This window comes from Nicotiana sylvestris, chromosome 7 (genome assembly GCF_000393655.2).
Source record: "Nicotiana sylvestris chromosome 7, ASM39365v2, whole genome shotgun sequence".
NCBI classification, from domain to species: Eukaryota; Viridiplantae; Streptophyta; class Magnoliopsida; order Solanales; family Solanaceae; genus Nicotiana; species Nicotiana sylvestris.
The window spans coordinates 21,548,309-21,562,169 of record NC_091063.1 but is presented as its reverse complement, the minus strand read 5'-3'; the positions used below and the strand labels follow the sequence as shown (position 1 = coordinate 21,562,169).

The 13,861-nt window shown below is 35.7% G+C and overlaps 1 protein-coding gene across 1 annotated transcript; it reads left to right on the top strand.

Annotated features, from left to right (window-relative positions):
* The first annotated feature begins 11,162 nt into the window (after positions 1–11,162).
* Positions 11,163–13,630, top strand: LOC104211106 (clathrin coat assembly protein AP180-like). The gene has a single exon (XM_009760102.2). It carries the CDS (start codon positions 11,291–11,293, stop codon positions 13,628–13,630), a length of 2,340 nt encoding a protein of 779 aa, XP_009758404.1. The 5' UTR covers positions 11,163–11,290.
* The last annotated feature ends 231 nt before the right edge of the window (positions 13,631–13,861 follow it).

Sequence of the window (13,861 nt, the reverse complement as noted above, 5' to 3'; positions counted from 1 at the left end):
TTTATTTCTTCTCTCTCTTTATTGGTGAAAAAGTGTAGCTAACTCTTATCACATTAACATTGTCTTGCTTTGACAATGTCCTTTTTCATATAGTATTTGTTATTGACAACCTTTTAGTGCGGCTAGAATTATGGTGAGTTTGCCGGTTGCTCTTTTTACTGTTATTTTTTATTGTTAAGGAAACAACACATAGCTTATAAACCTCGCATAAAGCTAAGCTTTTAGGGTGGTTAAGGTTCTGTTCTTTTGTATTTTCCTATAGCTGGCGTTTGTGAATTGTTTTATATAGCCCCTTGATTATGCAAAGATAACATTTTTTGCTTTGTTTAATTCTTTGGTGGTTGGTGTAAAAAGGGGTTCTAAAGTTTTATACACTTGGAACTGTAATGGATACTTCTAATGGATTTTTGTGAAACTGAGTTGTAAATGGAGTTTAATAATGCGTATGTCGATCCTTAATTTAGATAAGAAAAAATTGGAAGGCCGTGATTATCGGAAATAAAAGAAGGGTGGGCCCATGTGTTCTCTCATGAGAATCTGCATTAAGAAAAATGGAGAATAGGTAAAGAAGCTATGAAGATGTCAGAAGAAGGAACTTAAATAACGCTTAAAATACATAAGAGAAAAAGATATGGAGAAGAGGACAAGAGAGGGACCGTTTACAGCGATGTCACATGGAAAGATGGAAGTATTAGGATTAGAAAAATCAATAGGGGGTCTTATTCTATATGGTTAGATTGTCTATGAAAATGGTGGGTCAGACTCACATTCTATGTCTTTTTCATTACCCTTCACCATCTTTCTCTCTCTCTAATTCACATGCCTGTGCCTGCCTGTTTTGTCCCCCCCAAACCCCAACCCCAATCCCCCACCCTAATAGGTAGATGGGATTTGATGACCTCGGAATATGGGTTAATTTCAATTATCGTCTTAATAGGTAGAGTTACTCAATACTGCTGCTACTAATAGAAAGTAGCATGTACTTGTTGGATTAAACCAAGGACGCATAACGACCAGGACGGGCCAATGGCCGATCAATAAGGTCTATGGCCTCGGTCGGTGACCTTCATTGCACTTTGAAGGGGTGCAGCCTAAGGTCGACCCAAGTATTCGAGCCTATATCGTAATCGAAGCAAGCACAAATAGGATCAAAATACCACTCTACAAAACAAAATAATATGCACTTGTATATTAAATTTTATGATGATTATAATACACGTTACATTAGGTTAAACCGCCTATATCACACCTTTTGGGTGCGATATTTTCCTGAACCCCGTGTGAACACAAAATAGATATCCTTTATAATACACATTGTAACAATCCAAATCATGTTGAAGTAGTCAAGTAGTCTCTTGATATTTAGGGGGAAAAACCCCAATATTTGAGTGTTTTGATGTTTGGGGAGGGGGGGGGGTCAAGGGGTTGGTTGATTATTCTTGTATGAAACGCCAAATGGAGATGAATCAGATACTGGTAAAGTGAAGAAAGAAAAGGCTGAGACTTTTGGCCTTTTGAATGTCATATTTGCTGTAATATATCCCTTTAAAGCAACTGCAATATCCCAAGCATTTTGAAAGCTGTAAAGCTTAGCACTTGTCCTCTTATCTTGTGAGTCCTGTCATTATTTTCTCCTTTTTCCTATCCTTCCTTCCCGCTAAATCTTTGGCAGTTAATGATTTCTTCACTTCAACTGCTTTTTTTCATTTTATATTTGTGGGGAGCATTCAGCATTGGGTGGTGGGGTTGCTTACTTCAAATTCAAGTTCATTCGAATAAATTCTCTGCTCCTTTTGAAGCTTCCTTGAAAATCACCTTATTTATTGTCAATTTTTCCCTTTATTTCTCCAACTATTGGACAAGATTGTGGCTCATTACATTGGCCAGATAACGTATAAGTCAGTTGTATAGATTAGAAGTTGGTATCTTTATCTTTATAAGAAATGCAGAAAGGGGAACAACCCTTTTAGAAATTCTACACTTGCTAATAATTTCATTTACAAAGTACTCAAAATGTCTCCCAACTGTCTACTTATTGAGTCCCAGTCATGAGTAAAGAGCAGTCTATTCCACAAAGTATCCCGCGTGTTTACGTAAGATCCGGGGAGGATCACATCCCAAGATGTGTGAATGCAAGCATTAGTGACTGCTTTTGCGGCTCGAATTCATGACCTTCATACAAAGATAACTTTATTGTAGCTCCAATGCAGCTAGTCATGAGCATTTGGCTTCAAATATTTCTTGCACGAAGAGGATACTTGCAACTTTTGCGTGTATTAGACTAAAAATATTTGTCAATAACCCAAGGTTGATTTAAATGTTATTTAAATTTCGGCATTTAATTCACCTGTCACCCGTCCCCAAAGACTTAAGGTCCATAGTTTGCATGTTACAACCTACATCAAAGTCTTCTCCAGCCAAAAGAATGGACTATCAACCTTTGCATTTAAAGTTTTAAACACTTGTAGCAAGTAGCGCAAAGTAGTGGATTCTACGAGAAATCATATTGCTAGTTCTAGGACCCCATAGTTCTTCATTTGGGTCTACCATACCCATGGGTTGAACCAGGGTGGCGGAAGGGGTTCTGAACCTCCTTTGCTGAAAAATTACAATGTACATATAAGTTTAAAATTTTTATATGTATATATATTTTAGCTGTTCAATTTCCTTTTTTCCAATGCCTGTTCTGCATTTGCTTTTTTTTTTTTGGGTCCTTTTTTGCTCCTCTCCTATTCTTCATTGGACGGTCAAGATGGACTTACTAAAAACAAAAGGGTTGTATCACATCGAGATGTCGATTCTTCGTTCCTATTAGGGTTTTATTACAATGTAAAAGTTTTCACCTAGTGTTATCTTTTGAAATTTTCTTTAAGAAAAAAAGTTTGCATGCTTGAAAATGTGATATGCACACAAAAGTGAAGATTTTTTTGTTTGGGGGGGGGGGGGAGTAAAGGCATAAGGGCTTCTTTTTAGATTACTTTTCTTTAAAGGAGAGAAGGAAAATAGGAAATTGCCTCATAGCCACAAGTCAGCTCAAGCTTTTCGGCTTTTTAGTAGTTGACATTTCACTATCACTACAATCCCGTTTCATACTTTACTAAAGTTCATGGCTTCCAAGAATTTATTATATTAAAATATAGTAACAATATATCAATATTTTCCAATCATAATCACTTTACTTTCATTAGTTTCAAGAATTCAGATTCATACATGAAATTAAATGTAAACGATTACATAAAGTTTCTTCACCAGGTCAAATTTGCAATTATCATTTTCACATTTTCTTCTACCACAGTATAAAAAATGATCTCCCTTTACATTTTGTATAACACCATTTTGACTGAAAAACTGAATATGAGATACATTAGTTAGATTTGTTATTTAAGTGGTAATAAAAGAGAGTCACATCCAAATTTAAGATTTAATTTGCTAAATAGATTTGAATATGAAAACTTGTGAGATGTGTATAAAATTTAATATTAGTATAATGATGTCAAACATTTTAAGATGTCCCAAATTACCAAAATTGTATGTAAAATGGTATGAAAGAGTCCATAATTCAAAGATATTAATTTCAAATGAGACGTGTTAGATATGGTTCGGTTTAGTGCTTTTTCCTTCAATATGCTTCACTAAATACTTGGTTTCTAGTCAAATCCCAGTTGGATTATCTCGGGAGGCATAATTGAAGTGTTAATATGGTGTAAAATAATCACCGCAGTTAAAGCAACGAGACATTTTGAGTTCTTTTTGTTTCTAGAAAGAAGTTTAAGTTATCTTTTTCCAAGTCAAACATTTAGTGCTCTCCATCCGTCTCATATTATCTCGTGTTTCTCTTTTACACGGCCCTTAATAATTACTTCCTCCAATTCACAATAAGTGATCAACTTGTCTTGGGCATGTCCATTAAGGAAATACTAAATTATAGACAAAAATAGTTAGTGTGACTAAACTACCTTTAATTAAATATTGCAATATAATTTATTGTGAGGAGTAAAAGACTTTTTAGGGATATGTACATAAGGATAATTTTGGAAAAACAAATTGAATTTTTCTTGATTATATAAATGGACATTTAATTTGGACCAAAATAAAAAGGCAAATTGGTCAATTATTGTGGACCGGAGGAAGTATTAAATTAGGAAGGGTTTTTGACTATTTTACCCTTATTTATGTCTTAAGATATAATTTCTCTTTCTTTATTACTTGCTCATAATTAAGGTATTTGTAGTTTTCAAGAATAATTAATATTAAGTGTAGAATAGGAAAAAAAAAATTAATTTACTCTTGAACTTCTAAACTAACAAATAATTTGAGATAATTATTTTTAAAAACCACCATAATTAATATGAAACGGAGGGAGTAACTTAAAATAATGTGATAAGATCCTAATATAGTAATGAACAATAGTAATAGGAAATCGAGCCTTCACGTACTAATAGGAATAAGAAGAAATGCTTCCTAGGTAATTTTATTGTCTTGTAAACTTAATAGTCTGACAAGTTATGAGCAAATAAATGGGCATAAAAGAAGCAATACCAAAGTTGGGCATTCTATCAGGGTGGAGCTACAACGGATTCGGACGAATTCAGTGTCTTTAGTGGGCTGGACTTGTACATATCGTTGATGGGCTCATTTTTCATCTGAGCCCAATTTACTTAGTTCGAGGTCGGGCCTAGAGTCTGGGATGAAAGTTAGACCCCAATTTATAAATAGCTAATTTACAACTGATAATTGAACAATAGTCATAGTTTCAAAAGTAATCGAAATTTAACTATTTATTTTATGTAAAGATAAAATCTGAACAAAAACGCCCTAAGAAATCAAGAAATATTCTAGCATAATATGTTGGAGTTCGAATTTTTTATATATGAGCTTCTAGCATAGTGTGTTGGAATTTCATAATGTACTGGAGTTCCAACATAATATGTGGGAAATTTACATGCAGGAGCTCCATAATCCCACATATTATGCTGGAATTTTCTGTATGTTGGAGTTCCAACATAATATGTTGAAAGTTTATATGCAGGTGCTCCATAATCCCGCATATTACGCTGGAACTTTTCATGTTTCAACAAACATAGTGACTATTTTTCGATTACCGATCGGAAAACTGGCTAGCTCGTGCTATTTTCACCAATTTATATAGGTAAAAATAGCACGTGCTACTCATTTTTCGGATCGGTAATTGAAAAATAGGCAGCGTTTGTAAAATCATTGAAAAATATCCACTATTTTGCTGCAACACGGAAAGTTCCAGCATAATATACTGGAGATTGGTGCACCTGTGTATGAACTTCCAGCATATTATGCTGGAACTCCAACACCCAGAAAGTTCCAGCATAATATACTGGAGATTGGAGTACATGTGTATGAACTTCCAATATATTATGCTGGAACTCCAGTATATTCTACTGGAATTCCTGTATATTATGTTGGGAGTTTTTTCGGATTTTGAACAATGTTTTCGTTCAGATTTATCTTTACATAAAAAGTGGCTAAATTTCGATTTTTTTTAAAATTGTAATTATTTTTCAATTAACACTTATAAATCTGGCTATTTTTAAATTTCACCCTTTATATAGTTCCCCAATTTTGGATAAGGCTCACCTCACCATCCCTCAAGTTCTTCCAGTATACCTTTAATTTTATAATACTTGTCCCTTTTTAAATTTGATGGTCAATATTTATTTAACTAAAACAGCCCCTCAAACCATGGTTAACTAAAAAATCGTTCCCTGGATCAGTACCAATTTGGCAAAGCATCCGAAAATACTGCTAAGAAAATCGTTCTTGTAGGGGAAAAAATATTTCTTACCATGAAAAGCATGGAGAAACGAAGCTTTTTTAACCATTGCAAACAAAAGTATTAGAAAAAAGTAAGAGTAGCTCGAAATTTATTGTAGTTCGATGTTACGATCGCTTCAACTTTGTATGCAACAAAAGTTTTCTGGTACCATGAAAAGTAAACTCTATATGATGTGGAGGGTGCAATAGTACACTAATAAATTTTTTTAACCACTTTGACAGATTGAAGAGTTGCTGCAATTATGAAAATGGTACATTGGTGAAGTCTGCAAATCACTTTTCAGTGTCACGAGAGTTAATAAGCATGAAAAAATAGAAGGGCTAATCAAGTAGACATCTTTTATTTCGTATAAACTGTTTCATGAATTAGTTAATAAAAAAGTTCTAGTTGTGTCGAACTTCTAATATGTGTGCGCGTGATTGAAAAGTGACCTGCACCTATGAAGTATCTTCGCCTAAATTAAGGGTGTATTGTGGGCCGAGCCTAGTCCGGGATCGGCCCGGAATCGCGTGAAATGGGCCGGTCTCAAGCCGTCCAAAAAGCCCACAGTGGGCGGTCCTCACCAAAAAGCCCGTGAGCCCGGGACCGGCAGGCGGGCCTGGGCCGATTCAACCGGGTCAAACGGGCCCAACGACTATTTTTTTTAAAAAAATTTTAAAAGGGCCAACGGTCAGAATTTTAAAATGTCGCAGGGACTTGAATCAGAGAATCCCGACGGCTCCTTCGATGTTTTGGAATGGTGGAAGGACAAACAAAAACACTATCCAGTTCTTTCAAGGATGGTCCGAGATATTTTAAGTGTTCAAGCTTCAACAGTGGCATCGGAGAGCGCTTACAGTCAAGCGAGACTTCAAATCGGTGATCATAGAGCGCCTATGAGGGAGAGCTTGGAAAAATCAGTACTCTTTGGATCCGTTCGGAAAGAAGAAATTTTGGACTTGTAGAATCACAACCGGAGATAGACAAAGCTTATGAAGAAATGCTAGCAGAACTTGCGCAGGATGCTGCTTCGCCCGGAAGCGGTGATGAACAAGCTTCACCACCACCAACGGGAAATTCCTCCAGACCTTGAAGGATTTATGGGATTTGCTAGAGATAATACATAGAGTAATATGTAACTTGTATTTTGGCACATCTTCCTTAGTTTTTTTTTTCTTTTTAATGGTGGTATTAGTACCATGTTGTGCTCATTCCATTGGGGGGAGGAAGACTAAGAGAGATATTGCCATTTTTTGTTTATGTCGTAATAATAAAAATTATAAGACATTCCCTTGAATATTTCTTTGCAATTTATTTTGTGTTTAAATTTGATATAGTATATATATTTTATATTTAATACATATATATATATATAAGGCACTATATATATCTCTAACACACACACACACACACACACACACATATATATATATAAACTATATATATATATATATATATATAAGATATATATTATATAAGGCAATATATAATTATATATACATACTATATATACAATATATATATAGTTTACAAGAAACTACCTTACATAAAAAAAATTCAAAAAAAAAATAGCCCGGAACGAAAAAGCTCGTTTAGGCCCGTGGGCCCGACCCATTTAGCCCGGGACCATGTGGGCTTAGGCCCACAGTGAGCCGGTTCCACCCATTTGGACCGTTAGGCCCGAGACCGCCAAAGTCCGGGCCCGTTTGGCCCGGCCCATTTCGCCCATTTAGGCCCGGGCCCGTCCCAGAATACAACCTTAACCTAAATTGATGATGCATATAAGGAAAGGGCAAGTCAGATAATTAGAGGGAGTTAACCATGGTTTGAGGGACTGTATACGGTTAAAGCTGGGCCTACCCGATTTTACTATCTGATCGAGGCCAGGGAATTGAATCGAAGGTCAGCCTCGTAATGGATCAGACCAGAGCACGAGGACAAGGTATCGAGTTTGGGAATTGAGGTGCCTGTCGAGATCGAGGCCAGCAGTGATCGAGACCGAATATGACAAACTTCGAGCAAAGCACAATAATGAAAAAGCGATATATCTGTAACCGATCGAAGATCACGGCGGAAATGCAGGAACAGATCAAATCAAGGGCGGTTAGTTAGTTAATCATGGGATTTGCTTCCGTAATTAGAATTCTACCATAACTAGGATTCCTCTGCTATATAAAGAGGGCTCTAATCATTTTGTAACCATCTTATATTCACGCATATCAAAGCAATACAACACTTTCTAGCTTATATTCTTGTTCATCAGCTTGTTATATCTTTTACTATTCTCGCATCAACCTGTTCGAGGGTATTCGGGCTCGAGAGCTTAATTACATTGTAACACCGGTTTGCGTTATTTTATTGTCAATTCCCATTGTTAATCTTTACATTTATCAATTAGTATTAGGTGAAATCACGTATCCTTAAAACCACATTATAAATTTAATTATTTTTCAATTTTTAGGATAAACATGGACTGTTTTAGTTAAATAAATATTGACGCATTAGATTTAAGAAGGAACGGGTGTCATCAAATTAAAGCTACATCGGAAGAACTTGACGGAACGTGTACAGGAGGTGAGCCGGATCCCCCAATTTTTATCCGAGCCCAATTTATATATAGTTCAATTGCCGGGCATCAACTCAATCGATTGGTTGAACGAATTCAGGCACTGGTTTTTCAAAATTTTAAAATAAAACTTTAATATATATAAGTGCTATACGTCAATAGTTACAGTGTTCCAAAAAACAAAAAAGAAGTATCCTATTTAAAAATTTTGTTTTTTTTAAATAATACTTAATAAGGTCAAACAAATTAGAATAAAGCAATAAACAATTATTACATCAAATGCATTATGATCGATTGTAGAGTTCATTACTCAGATGATCACTGAACTTTGCAAAATGATGGAACAAAGTCACTTAACTTTAGTTTGTAATAGGAAAATCGCTCAACTTTTCCTAATGCACACAGATAGTCACTCAACCGGAAATATTAAATTTTCAGGTGGAAAAAGATGACATGACAATCTACATGGAATTTTTTATTATTTGACCATGTAACACCCAAACAAAACATAAAAACTTTGCCCATACACCCAAACGACCTGACCCGACCCGCGGAATAAAAACTCATCCACTTAATAAAATAAATACCAAAAACTAACCAAACCCTCTGACCATTATTTTACGCTACTCTCTTATTCTCCATTGTTTCACTACCATTATTTCACGCTACTCTCTTTTTCTCCATTGTTTTACTGTAGTCCAAAATTGAGCTTTTCAACATAGAATTGGAAGGTGCATAAACTTCTATAGTAATTTTGCACAAATTTAGTAACTTTAAAAGTTAAAACAAATTACTTGGAGGGGGTGTAATCGGCTTGACAACTGCTCTCATTAAGCAACTACTTTTAATGTAAAATTACACACGTTATCAAATGGGAGAACGAATGTTGCATAAATAAGCAACACCACTTAATAAAAAATTATTTCTTACAAAGCAACACATGGAGACAAACTAGTGAGTTAAGGTCATAAGATCACAAGTTCAAACAAAAAATAACACATAATAAACTGTGTCACATTAGTAGTTTGCACAAAAACAAAAAGGAAACTTGATAGTTCACTTCCGAGACTTCTTTAAGACTTTGCAAACATAGTCCTTCATGACTCTTGAAAATCCTGCCTCTTTTCGAAATACCTTCAGTACTTTGCACAAGCACAAACATCTAAAGGGACACCCTTCCCGCTTGCATCGACAAACACATCTTTTTGAGTCATTGGGTTTGAAATGTAATTGTCTCCTATTCTTAATCCCCCAGTTCATACAAGCCTCCTTAAACTGTTTTAAAAAACCCAAACTTCATTCCTAGTTTTAATATAGGGTTGTCCATTTCTTCGTTATACTCCTCATATGCGACCTCTACCTCATCTTCTTTATCAGTATCTCGCTCTAGCAATTCATCAGATTCAGCATAATCTGAATCACCATTTTCATTTATTTCTGAAATTAGGATGCCAACAGATAGTCCAATTCTATTATTTCCATCATTGGTATTTTTTTTTGTCTTACTTTTGCCTTCTTAAAATAATTCTCAACAGTAATATCGTGATTATCAGCAGTAATATCATGATAATCGTCATCATCTTCCTCTAGGTTATAGTCTGGATCATTGAAATCTTGATCATCTAACCGATTTTCATCCTCACTTTATTCATCACCATCGACACCATTACCCTTCCTCTCAGCCACCGTATTACTCAAAACACTATTTTCCTGAAATACCCCATCCAGAATTTCCAATCACTCCTACAGAATATACAAAATAAAGAGTTCAAAAATAGTTCAACCATCGACAAATAATTATTACTCTAACACACTTGCATGTTAAAACCCTAAACTATAATAAATCCTAATTCCAAAAGAATCAGAAACCCATATATATAATAAACCCTAAACCCCACATGTATAAAAATTTATAACACCTAAAGTATTAAAAAACACTAACCATGTTGTTCTTCGATAACAACAGATACCAATTAAAAAAATTATCATATAAAGACAAAAAAATAATATTTATTAAGAATACCTCGTTTTCTCTCAGCACTGTGCAATACCATCGGCATAGTGGTTCGAATCCACATTAAACAATGGTTGTGGAGAAGAGATGGATTCCTTCTTTTGAGATTTTTTATATTTTCTACTTGATGCACCTTCCAATTCCATGTTGAAAAGCTCAAATTTGAACTATAGTGAAACCATGGAGAAGAAGAGAGTAGCATGAAATGGTCAGAGCGTTTGGTTAGTCCTTTGTGTTTATTTTATTAAGTGGGTGGGTTTTTATGCACGTCGGGTCGTTTGGGTTTATGGGCAGAGTTTTAATATTTTGTTTGGGTGTTATTTGGTCAAATAATAAAAAATTCCATGTAGACTGCCATGTCATCTTTTTCCACCGAAAAATTTGATATTTCTGGTTGAGTGACTATCTTTGTGCATTAGGAAAAGTTGAGTGATTTTCCTGTTACAAACTAAAGTTAAGTGACTTTGTTCCATCATTTTGCAAAGTTCAGTGATCATATGAGTAATGAACTCATTGATTCATTGATTGTAGGTCTAAAATCCATTCCCAGACTATTTTGCATTAGTATTTCATATATACATGTGTCTGAATGAGTTTCATTCTTTGTTCTTTTTGTGGCTGAGAAAAAAATTTCATTAACTGGTTGAGAGAAATTTATGTATGTCCTCTCATTTTGCACAACAGAAGAAAATCGCAATTGACTGATTCAGAGGAAAGAAAAAAAGAAAGAAAAAATTAAAATCTATTTTCAACATTCTTCTAAACTAATTAATCTTTCTCCCTCTCCCCAAAACACCATATCTTGTCATCATTTATCAATAAGTTAATTACTTGATCAGATTTTCACATACATATTCTGCATTAAATCAAGAAGTTGTAGAAGAGAAAAAGAAGAAACAGACATTATTGGACTGACTATAACATGCCAAGCAAGCTAAAGAAGGCAATTGCTGCAGTGAAAGATCAAACAAGCATTAGCATTGCCAAAGTTTCCAGCAACACTTCCGCAACACTTGAAGTCGCTGTCCTAAAAGCCACTACACACGACGATGTCCCTGTGGATGAACGTTACATACACGAGGTTGTCCAATTAGTCTCTTCCAACAAATCCTACGCGGCTGCATGTGCTCGTGCCATCAGCAAACGCATTGGTCGTACTAGGAATTGGATCGTTGCCCTAAAATCCTTAATGCTTGTCCTAAGAATTTTCCAAGATGGCGATCCTTATTTCCCTCGAGAAGTTCTCCATGCAATGAAAAAAGGTGCCAAAATTCTCAACCTTTCTAATTTTCGCGATGATTCCAATTCTAGCCCTTGGGATTTCACTGCCTTCATTAGAACCTTTGCACTTTATCTTGACGAGCGTTTAGATTGTTTTCTCATTGGGAAGCTACAAAGGCGGTATAATTATAAAGAAAGGGAAAATTCCCGCCATTTTAGAACTAATAGTAGTAGTAGTAGCAGTAGTAGTATCAGGAGGAGGACTAATGAGGCAATACGCGAAATGAAACCAGCAATGCTACTTGACAAGATTTCATATTGGCAAAGATTGCTTGAAAGGGCAATTGCTATACGCCCAACTGGTGCGGCCAAGACCAATTGTCTAGTGCAAGTTGCTTTGTACGCTGTGGTACAAGAAAGTTTTGATCTTTATAAGGATGTTTCAGATGGGCTAACTCTTGTTCTTGATAGTTTCTTCCATTTACCATACCAATTTTGTGTAAATGCCTTCCAAACATGTGTTAAAGCCGCGAAGCAATTTGAGGAAATTAACTCTTTTTACTCCTTCTGTAAAAGCATTGGTGTTGGTAGGACATCAGAATATCCCAGTGTGCAAAATATATCCGAGGAGTTAATTGAGTCATTGCAAGAATTTCTCAAAGATCAATCTTCATTTCCAGTGAAATCTTCTGGACAACTGCTTCTTCAAAAACCAGGTTCAATGAAGTCGTCAAAAAGTAGGCATGATAGTTATGGTGGACAATCCGAATTCTCAGTTGCAACGACTGAGCCATATTCGGAAAGGAGTACTACCACTTCAGGGATTGGTTCACCTTGTAGTTCATTAGAAGAGCTAATACGTGCAACGGAAACAGGGAGGAAGCACCCCTCCATTTCAATTGATTTGGAGGCCTATTCGGATATTCAGTTTAGGAAGCAATGTAGTGAAGATGTGTGTGATACAGGTTCTGCTAGGTCATTGCCAGTGTCCATGATTGATCTTGTTTCCTCCTCCAACTGGCCAGGAGATGACGAATATGAAAACAATGAAGTAAAAAGGCAAAATCAGCAGCCTGTAGTAGAAAAAGAGAGAGAAGTAAACAAAGATGAAGCTAAACAAGAACAGCCAAAGGAGAAAGAGAAGTCATTATTAGATTCAAGCTCAGCAAAAGGATGGGAAGCTGTACTAAATGAGGCTTTAACGCCATCGCCATCTCCATCTTTTGGCGCCTTTCCAGAACAACAAGAACCTAAACAGATGTCAAGAACTGAAGCAAACGCGTCGTCTGTTGAGGCTACTTCAAACAATGGCTGGGATTTGGGACTATTTGAAGCAACCCCACAAACAAAATCAGAACAACCTATGCCTAATACTACTGCTAACAAAGTTGAGAGCTTCAACACATTGCCATTGCCATCTTTCAATGCCTTCCAAGAAAGGCAAGAACAAGAGCAATTGTCGAGAATTGGTGCAAATGTGTTATCTACTGAGGTTTCTTCATGCAATAATGGTTGGGATTTGGCACTATTTGAAGCAACCCCACAAACAAAAGCATCACAAACCCTGCCTATTACCTCTAACAACGTTAATAGCTTCAACTCTTCAACTTTGGATGAATTGTATAATAAGAATCCAATGTCATTGTTTCCAAATAGTGACCTAAGTTCACTACCAATACCTAATATGAACGGCAATATCTATGATCAAAATCCATCCACCACCTTCTTGCCAGCTTCAAATAATCAAATTCCAGTAATGCCACAACCCCACCATTACAATCCATTTTTACAAGATACGTCTACGGAGTTGCCTTCAAACAAGTTCTCATCAACAGCTGCGCCTACATTCCAAGCAACGCCAACTTTTAGTGCTCAGGATTTTTCTTCAGCAGTGGTGAGTGATGTGAATTCTGATCCGTTTGGGACGTTTTCGAGTAGTGAGCAAATGTTAAATGGCACCATAAATCAGAAGAATTTGTTGCACGAACAACAGTTATGGTTACAGAACCAAAACAAGATCATAGCTAAGCATATGTCTTAATTTTGCTAGTGTAAACTTGCATGCAAATTTTTTTCTTAAAGTTTTCCTTTTGCTTTTACTCTTCTTTTTGCTCTTGCACTTTTTTATATGTCATCGTTCAATCCGCTTTCTGCATTTTTCTGAGTTTGAACAGGAATAATACATTTGCCTGATAAAAAGTCAATGTCTGAAACTACTGTGCGAAGAGGAAAGCTACAAACGTTCACAAACTTTATTGGTAAGACATATTAA